Below are 9,199 nucleotides of genomic sequence, written 5' to 3' on the forward strand. Positions count from 1 at the left end.
TCAAACCCACCAGCTACTCCTCAGAAGGAAGATGGGGCAATCTACTTCTGTAGTGATACTGCCTCGGAAACCCAAGGAAGGGTCGCTATAAGTCGGGTCCGACTCGATGGCACTTAACAACAACCATAGAAGACTGCCAAATCCTATCCAAAGTCAAGCATGTTCGGCCTGAGGCAAAATTTTGAAGAAGATAAAGGCTTTTGAGCCTCAAGCCTGGACTTTCTATAATACTCCTTTCCCAGAGGGCCCTCTCCATCCCCTCGTTTGGGGACTTAGGGCCTTCAGAGTTCCTCCATTTATTTTTCTATCAAAACATACTCTCAGGAACCAGCCCGATAACAGTCATTTACACTTTAGTCAAAACTATTACTTGTGCTAGGGATATTCACATTTTAGACAATTATCAGTAATTACGGGTTGAAAGGCTCTGAGGCACTGGAGTAGGTACTTGTTTTGTGTAGAAGACCATGGTCAATATCACCACTGGGCAAATCCTAGAGGGCACGCTGGGCTGGGGCTGCCTAAAGGCAAAAGTCATGTCTTTGTAAGCTAGCATGGCATCTGGCTCCAGTACAGTGTCTGGGTCACAGAAGGAACTCAAGAAATGTTTACTGAGCTGAATGTTACTGGATCAGGAAGAGTGCATGGGACAGGAGGAAGAAAAAGAATCATGATCTGAAATTTCCTTACATCTCTGGAGTCTTGGACTTGTTCTTGCCGTTAAAGAACTCAGGGAGAGCCCTCCGCTCAATGGCATGAACGCTGCAAAAGAAGCCAGAATGGATTCAGCAGAAGGCACTGGTGGAGGGATGGGAGCTCCAAAGGGAAGAAAAGCCTGGAAGGTTGGGTGGGCAACCAGCTAGAGACTACAGGAAGGGACTAGATACTTGGAGAGAACTTCCCTCAGAGATGTAAGACTAACAAGAGTTGACGGGCTCATCTAAAACTGAAGGGCATCCTGGTCTATGTGGCTGAAGAAGATAAAATTTATATGGAGTCAGGGGAGAAACATGTTGACCCTGGAGGCTGAGGAAATAGGATTCTGTGAGAAAGTGGAGCATTAATACCTATTGTAGTCAAACCAGGCAGCGTAGCTGGGGATGATGATGTGGTGGGTCTGCTCAGTCACGTTGTCCTCGTGTAGGTCTGGATTCTTGGTCTGCTCCCCTTTGTTCCCTGTACTGTTCTCATCTTCATCCTATAAGTATGGAGGCTACTGGCCACTCAGCATTCCCATCTTCCCCTCAGCCACCCCTGGCTTCTTCCACACCCCAAGAATGTGGACCATGAAGATGGGTAAAGGGAATGAACAGGTATGGGCCCCAGGGCTCTGAAAGAGTCAGAGATTTGAGTCTAGTCTGGGAAAAGTCTGAGCAATGGAAGATTCTGGGCTGAAGGAACTTTATAATCACAAATCAGAATCACATAGAGAGGTAGGGCCTCTCTAAACTGGCTCCACCTTGCCCGTGTTCTCCATGCTTTCATCCTCCTGTTCATCTGAAAAAGACAGAAGGCAAATGTGAGGCAGAAGAGGGAGAATCCTACTGAAAAGTCCCCTCAGACTCAGGGAAAGGAGGCAGCTAAGCCCGCCCTCGCTCTAGACTCTGACTTCCTCACCCCAGAGGTTCTCCCTCTTACCCAGGTCAGTCATGGTGCCTCCTTTGACTGGGGCTGACTCCGAGTCCTTCTTTGTGTTGACTGCCAGAAGAAAGTCACTTTATGAGAAAAATTCTGCCTGAATCGAGCCCTCACCTCTTCGCTGTTAACAACTCTGGAGAATCCACTTCCTCCAAAAACTTTATCCATCCGATAATAAAATGTAGTAACTTCCTCCAGTCACATTCATTGTAGGACTTGAAACTTACTTGCTACTTTCCCCTCTTCTCTTAACCATAAATTTGCTGAACTTTTTCCTTATAAGCATCTTACTTCTCTATGTACATTCATACATCATTCTTGTGTCTCAAAGGCCCTTATGTCCATCTATGTGTCTGTAAGCTCTCAATGAACTGAGACTGGCTCTGACCAATTCATTCTGTACAGAAGTAGTTAGATCTTCAACATTTTTTAAGCAGAAGAACACTTTTCTCAAATGAATTCATACATGAGAGCTCAGGAGAAAATACAGACAGACAGCGGAGCTGGTCTGATTGATGAGGGGCAGAAGGCCAGACCTCTTCCCTCTCAGTAGGTCCTCAGCCCCTGACACACAGCCCTGGGGCACTTGGGGCTAGTCTATGGTATAGAGATTGTCAACTAGAGTTGAGAACCAATCACCTCCAAAGTGGGGTGCTGCTCACATAGGATACAAAAGATCACCCACTGGAATACAGGAAAAGAGTATCATCTCTTTTTATTTGTTTTTTAATCTCATCCTTCAAATTTTTCTGTCTGCAAATGTTCTATAATGCCCCTAATGCAATGATATGGTACCAAAGGCCCGTTGCCATTAAGTCAGTTCCACTCAGGGTGACCCCATGTGTCACAGAGCAGAGCTGCTCCATGGGGCTTTCTTGGCTGTCACCTTTACAGAAGCAGATCGGCAGCTCTCCCTTCTGCTGTGCTGCTGGGCGGGGTCAAACCACCGTTAGTTTAGTGGTCAAGTACAAACCATCTCCACAACCCAGGGACCTGGCACAACAGTCCGTGTGTATCATTTGTGCTCAAATAGATCTTACTGATGAGGGTGCCTAAATCAAAACAAGTTGAGAGACAACTATTGCCAGGTGCAAGCACAGTCCTCAATTCAGATATGGATGTGAGATTAGAGAATTTCATGGTAATGAAAATAATTTCAATAACCAACTAAATTTAAGAGAAAGGGCCTCAAGATCTGGAGCTGGGTCTAAGAAATCAGACCAGGAGGTTTGATAGAGGAAGACAGAGAGTAGGGGTAGTCTCAGAAGCCTGGCCTGGCCCGTACCTGTTTTGGGCAATGTCACTTCTTCTACATTGGGGACCGGTGAGGGCTCATCCATGTCCTTTGTCAGGTCTTCTTGCTCCTCTTCCCTGTGGCCACGCTTTGACTTGGTATAAGGTGTTGAGGGGCTGGGGAGGAGAGAGTGAAAGAGGACCCAGTCATCCAGTCATTCTTGGACAAGGAGTCCCTGGAAGATGAGGTTCAAGGGGGGAGAAATGAGAGAGAGAATCCCAAGGGTGAGACTGAGCATGAACAGAAACCAGTATCTACAAAGTAATGGGAAGTGGCAAAGGCTTTTCATTTGGAGATTAACCTCTGTCTGCATTTCCTAGTGGCTGAGACAGAACTAACAATTGGGTCCCAAATAAAGGCCTTCCACCCTCCCTCTCAGGATACCTGATGTCAGGGCTGGGTGTTCTGGGAAGGGATCTGGCCTTCCTCCCTTCAACTTGGTGTGGGGAGGAGGGTGAAGGTGGAGGCAGGTGACAGGCTGGCATACCCTTTCTTAGCATTTTTTTTCTTAGCTTCTGGGGTAGGTGAAGGAGAGGGGGAGCGCTTCCTCTTCTTATAGTTCCCCCCCTTCTTGTCCCGTCGATCCGAATCTGGGCTATTTACCTGCAGCCCAGAGAATCGGGGCAAATGTCAGCCAACAATCCCCAGTGAAGATTTGTCCTGAAACTTATGCTAAGGGCTGGAGGAAGAAAGGAGAGGGATTTTTCACCTCATCTGTCAGTGTCTTGGCTGAAATCTTCTTTCGGCGAGACACAGGGTTTTTGTCGTCATTTACTTCATAGTCCTCCTCATTCATCCACTCATTGAAAGTGTCTGTGTCCAGGATCCACTTTGCATGAACCTGAAGTACAGAGGTGGACAGTGCTGGAGAGGAGCCTGGAAGCCACAGGCCAAGGGCACAGGAGCCTCTGCCTCACCTCCGAAGCAAGGTTGGTGCTGGCATACTTCTGGGGTATGGGGACAAGGAAAGCTCACCTTCCTAGGTTTCTCAGGAGTTGGCGCATCCTCCACAGAAGCTTCGATCTCGCTGGCTGGGATCCACGTGTCGTAACTGCCATGGGAAACAGAGCATGAAGTAGCATCAAGGGCATGCAGTTGTGGAAGAGTAAAGTGCAGCTCTTTTACCTTTTCCAGTTATGGAAAGTATTGGTTTGCTGGGCTGTATTTTGGTATGATTTTCCCCAACTAATACTGGGATTCTTTTCATTATATTGTAATAAAAGCATATAACAAAAATTTCAAAAATAGAGATAGAAAAGAACGATCTCTCATCCCATCACCCTACTACTCTTTCTGTCTTTTCTTATTTTATTGTGGTACATATATAGGCAACAAAACGTTTGTCGTTTCAACAATCTTCACAAGTATGTTCAGTGTATTGTGTTGTTTGACCATCACCCTTAACTGTTCCTGAATTTTTCCATCACCCTTAACCAAAGCTCAGTGTACTAACACAACTACTCTTGACATTTAATATTTTTTTCCTAGTAATTTTTTGAGCAATTTTGTTTTTACATGATTGTAATCATGAGATGTCATTTTACATTCTACTTTTTGCACTTAATACGCTACGAGTTGCCCATGTTATTTCATAAATGCCATTTTACAGGCTGCATACTAGTCCACTGAAAAGTTTTCCCACTATTAGACATTTAGATTGTTTCTCCTAACCTTTGCCAAGTGCACTAGATCTAAATCTCCCCCAGGACAGAGGGTTCACATAACGGGCAGAGAGAGAACAAATTAAGGGCCTGAAAATTACCCTGAAGGAGCCCCTTCTTGTTTTGTTAAATGATCTGGGTCTTCCGGGTTGGGCCCTTGTACTTAAACCTGCTTCAGGCACCCATGCTCACCTGTCAGGATAGTAGCCCCAGTGCAGAAGAACCTGCTTATCTCTCTTCATGACTGGTCGTACCCATTCCTCTGGGGACAGAGACAGAGAGGGGAGAGGTATAAGCTAAAGGGGTGCACAAAAAGTACCACTGAACAAAAGACCTAAGCACTCCCCTATTTTACCAGGGGACCTGGCAAGAGTAGGAGGAACTTGTGAGGGTAGAAGATTCAGAGTTCAAAGGAGAGAGGAGCCCAGAGTCCGTATGGTGATCTGAGCTGTCCTCTACCTCCAGTCCAAGCCATCAAACCACTGCAGTGGCCATGACAACCCAGGTCTCACCTTCTTCTAGGTTCCCTGGGACAGGATACACAACATGAGAGGCATTGTTCTTATCCTCAGTGACTGTTCCCTAAATGGCACACAGAGAAACATGTAAACATGGTTCCCTCTGAATTACTCATGGTGTAAATAAACCAAAATAAGATTTAACCACAGACCTGACTTCCTAATCATATTTTGCTTAGGATGGTATTAAAGATAGTTTGCATTCTCTAAGTGCACACTACTTGAGAGGCAGACAGAAACGGCTGGATTGGATTGCACTAATAATGGGGAAAAGTAAAAAAAATTCTAAAATGGCTAGATTTTCCTCTGAACAGATAATCTACACAAGGGAAATTTACAGTGGGCTGTATGTTCCTGTCCAGGACATCTGTTCGTTATTAGAAAGCTCCAAAGAGCAAGGATTTAATTTCTCTGGAGCCCGTTAGCTCAGTGGAAGTGGATGCTTTCTTCCCCAGGCCAATGCAATCTCTAGCAAGTGATCCAAACCTGTCAAAACTGGGAAATGGGAGAAACAGATGGGGAAAGAAAGGCTCAAAGCTTTAACTCTATTCTTTCTCCAAGTAGGTAGAGCCACCCCTGCAGTAAGAAACATGGTACTTCAGGGCTGCTTCTTAGTATAGAAGACATCAGGAGAAGGGTCACAGAGTATATGGAACCCCTCTGACCCACCCACTCACCTGGTGTCTCTTGATAATGTCCTTTAATTTCCCTAGTAGTTTTGGCTCAATTTCTGGGCACAGAAAAATGTTAGGTCGAGCTAGGCAGTTATTCTGTGGGAAGGAGAAACAGATGGGATGAGATTGTGGGGAAAGGGTGTTTTGGATTCTCATGGAAGGAAGGGAGATCGATGTGGGATGCTCTTGACTATTACCTGCACCAAGGACTTCTCAATGGTCATGAACATTTCCACGTTGCGGTCCATGCGTGATGGATTCTGGAAATCGTAACGCCGCCTTGCAAAGAGGCAATAATCTAGTGAGTGGTATAGCTCAGGTCTGGGGATGACGCTAGAGTATATGACTTCTTTACATGGGAGACAGGGAGGTGATCTTGCTTTTGCCAATATCACTTGGGACCTGGGGTTCACTGACTTCAACTCCTTGCATACCCTGTACTTTGTCCAAAAGGACAAAGGAAAGCTCGAGATGCCAACGTAAGAGTTCCTTTCCCTCTACAGTACACACACCGATACACAGACACATAGTCACTCACTCTTGGGAGACTACTTTGGCTCTGATTCCCAGCCATTTTTTTCTGACCTCGTAAGTCGGGCCTACTGATCTAACAAAGTAAGAGACTCACAGGAATTTCTATCTATACCTTCCCAACCCCAAAAGGCCCCAGAGAAGCATAAAGGTGGATTCCCCCTAAACTAGATGTAAGAAGCATACAGAAGGCATCTCACCATCCCTGGTCACTCTTGAATTTGTAGGCAGCTGCAAGTATGTGGCACAGGGAACCTCCTGCTTTGAAATCTAGGAAACATTTGATCTATAAAATTGAGATAGGGAAGAAGTGCATGAGAGTTACATCCTAAATTCTCGTCACCTAACAATTCTCTCATCAAACCCCATGCTGGACTGATCTGCTTCTCAAAGCTTGAATTCTTTAGCCATTGTATCATGTAGCTTGGAAGAGGGAAGGGAAAGAAATCAATATTCACAAGGCATCACCTTGTGCCAAGTGCTTTACTAGGTTACCTCATTTATCGTTATGGAAACCCTACAAGGTACCTATTATTATTATTCTCAACTGGAGATGAAGGAACCAAGACTCAGAAAGGTTAAATGACTTGCCCAAGACCACAGAGCCATCAAGAGGCAGAGCCAGGATTTGAACACCAGCCTGTACAAATGAAATGACTGAGCCCAGATGCTCTGAGATAACCTGTTGCCCAAGGTATTACTAAGACAAGGGGAATGGTAACTTGGGGACTATGTCAAGCCAGTAATACCCTGACCAGGTGCAGGTATGGTAGTAAATTACTCAGATCTCAAAAAATTATGGAATTTACAAAGATACAAAAAATACAACTCCCTCTCCAGTTTGGAGGATTTGCCCCCTTGGTTTTGCACTCACCGGCAGTTTAGTGAGTGGTGCATTGCTGACATGTTTGCCAAAAACTTCTTCCTGAAATTGTAGCAACTGTACAACCAGGCTAGACAGGGACTTGTTGGTGGGTGGTTCAGCTTGTATATACTGGGGAAACAGAGGGAAAGGAAAGAAAAATAGACCTTAAATAAATTGTCCACCATCTCCCATATTTCTTCCACAGGTGCTCTGGAAGCATCTAACTGCAGACAAAATAGTGCTTCTGTCACCCAATACCTAATCTCTGTAAAGAAAACGGCAGAAGGGAGGTCCTAGACACCCCTAACAAGGAAGCTACAATTCTGCTGCCACCAGACTAGGTTGCCAGTGTTGGATGCTGGGGACGAAGGAAGCATCCTACCTGAAATATGAGTCGCAGGACCCTGTTATCTGGCACCTGATCTCTAGCCAACAACATGGAGGGTTATAAAATACTAGAGGTTTATGGATATGCAGTTCAGGCCATGGGAGCAACACCTGCAGGGCTCACTAAACAAGACCACAGCATATTTCTTGGAAGAACTTTGTGGAAAGTCAAGATGCCCCCTGTAATGTAGCCTAAGAAGAAAAACACAAGGAAATGTAGGGCAAGCAGACTGAGAAAGAGTTTGCACATTTTGCTTCTGCTAGGAACTGGACAAATGTCTTCGAGGCTCGGTGTAGGCCCTCCTTGATGGGAAGGACTAGCACCTGCCTGGTGGAGACAGTGAGACAGTATCTTTCCTTTCTGAGGAAACTACAGCTGACACAAGCAACCTGGGCCTACTTAAACATTCCCATATTATGCTATCTAGCATCCTAGCCTTCTGTTTTAGTTAAAGCCCAGCCAGATGCTAACTTTCTCTTTACCTTTGACCCTTGTTTCCTCAACCCTAAGCACAGAGAGCCCCTCTCAGTAGGATGTGTAAAGAGATCAGCAAAGGAAAAGGTACATGACAAAGAGCTAAGAGCATGAAAGCTGAACCGATCACAGCTGTCAATCCCAACAGGACCACAGACTAAGCCTCTAGCTTGATCTCCCTTTCAAAAGGTCAAAGGTAGAAGTCTGGGAACCAGAGCCTCACGCTGAGGTGCAGACAAGCCCCAGACCCTGCAGCTGTTTGTCAGGATTCTGATGCTCAGAGAGACCCATCATGGCCAGGATGAGAGGGGGAGTCTACCCATCACACTTCTGACAGGCTGCAAGGCTGGGCAGGAAGGACTGGAGAGTTGAAAGAGAGCCAGAAAAAGAGCCCCTAATTGGGAGTAGAGAGAAGGAAGAGAGGCAGAGATTATTTCCAGATAAAAACCCTACATGTAGATGTTCTGTTTACCAGGCCTAAAAACAAAGAACACACCAGGAAAGGTTTACTACCAAGACAGGTAAGCCTTCATGAACCCTTTGTTTGCTACCTTATCTTCACTTATGGGGTTAATGGTGGGAGACTAGCTATAAGGCTTGTCCTAGCTTCTGAACCCCATACTCAAGGCAATGCCAGCTTTGGTTGCAGAGTGCCTTCGTTGTGAACTGAGAAATGGTTTAAAAGGCCGCTGCCTAGAAACTCCTATACCCTGGCTCCCAAAGAGGTTTTGATGCTCCTAAGGTAGAGGTGGAGGGGATGCGCGGTGGAGACAGGTGATCCGGGGATAGGGGCCTTTCTCAGGCTGATGAGCAGCCAGGGGCCTGCTCTGTGGCTGTTCACCCTGCTGCTTTCATCATCTCCGTCTGAACACACAAAAAAGCACCAGGGAGGCCTCAGCCCTGCTGGTACCTGGCTCCGTTGGGAGCTCTGGCGGGCACTGTGGCGGGCACGTTCGGGGGGCGCCCACTCTGTGCCCTGTCCACCCCCCCGGTCGTCTCTCCCGGAAAAGCCAGGAAGGCGACGGCTTAGGAGTGGGTGGTCTGCTGGCACCGGGGCCCGCTGGGGCAGTAGAGAAACACAAGGGGCAGAGGGCGCTGGGGCTGAGATCGGAGGCTGGGGGTGGGGGTAAAATGGGCTGGGGGGAGGGGCGCCGGG

General features: G+C 46.6%; 1 protein-coding gene across 1 annotated transcript in view; it reads right to left on the reverse strand.

Annotated features, from left to right (window-relative positions):
* The window catches only part of SMARCC2 (SWI/SNF related, matrix associated, actin dependent regulator of chromatin subfamily c member 2), a 19,377-nt gene that overhangs the window by 9,272 nt on the left and 906 nt on the right, over positions 1 to 9,199 (reverse strand). Inside the window, exons 2-16 of the mRNA XM_042782859.1 lie at positions 8,954 to 9,103; positions 7,191 to 7,310; positions 6,517 to 6,602; positions 5,983 to 6,064; positions 5,789 to 5,881; positions 5,106 to 5,175; positions 4,786 to 4,855; positions 3,908 to 3,983; positions 3,642 to 3,773; positions 3,420 to 3,535; positions 2,924 to 3,048; positions 1,639 to 1,698; positions 1,460 to 1,497; positions 1,068 to 1,198; positions 691 to 762 (exon numbers count right to left, since the gene is read on the reverse strand). Of these exons, the coding sequence (XP_042638793.1) occupies positions 691 to 762; positions 1,068 to 1,198; positions 1,460 to 1,497; positions 1,639 to 1,698; positions 2,924 to 3,048; positions 3,420 to 3,535; positions 3,642 to 3,773; positions 3,908 to 3,983; positions 4,786 to 4,855; positions 5,106 to 5,175; positions 5,789 to 5,881; positions 5,983 to 6,064; positions 6,517 to 6,602; positions 7,191 to 7,310; positions 8,954 to 9,103 (1,421 nt within the window). The remainder of the gene's footprint in view (positions 1 to 690; positions 763 to 1,067; positions 1,199 to 1,459; positions 1,498 to 1,638; positions 1,699 to 2,923; positions 3,049 to 3,419; positions 3,536 to 3,641; positions 3,774 to 3,907; positions 3,984 to 4,785; positions 4,856 to 5,105; positions 5,176 to 5,788; positions 5,882 to 5,982; positions 6,065 to 6,516; positions 6,603 to 7,190; positions 7,311 to 8,953; positions 9,104 to 9,199) is intronic.

This window comes from Orycteropus afer, unplaced genomic scaffold (genome assembly GCF_000298275.1).
Source record: "Orycteropus afer afer isolate SDZICR_OR568_19922 unplaced genomic scaffold, OryAfe1.0 scaffold00490, whole genome shotgun sequence".
Lineage (NCBI taxonomy): Eukaryota > Metazoa > Chordata > Mammalia > Tubulidentata > Orycteropodidae > Orycteropus > Orycteropus afer.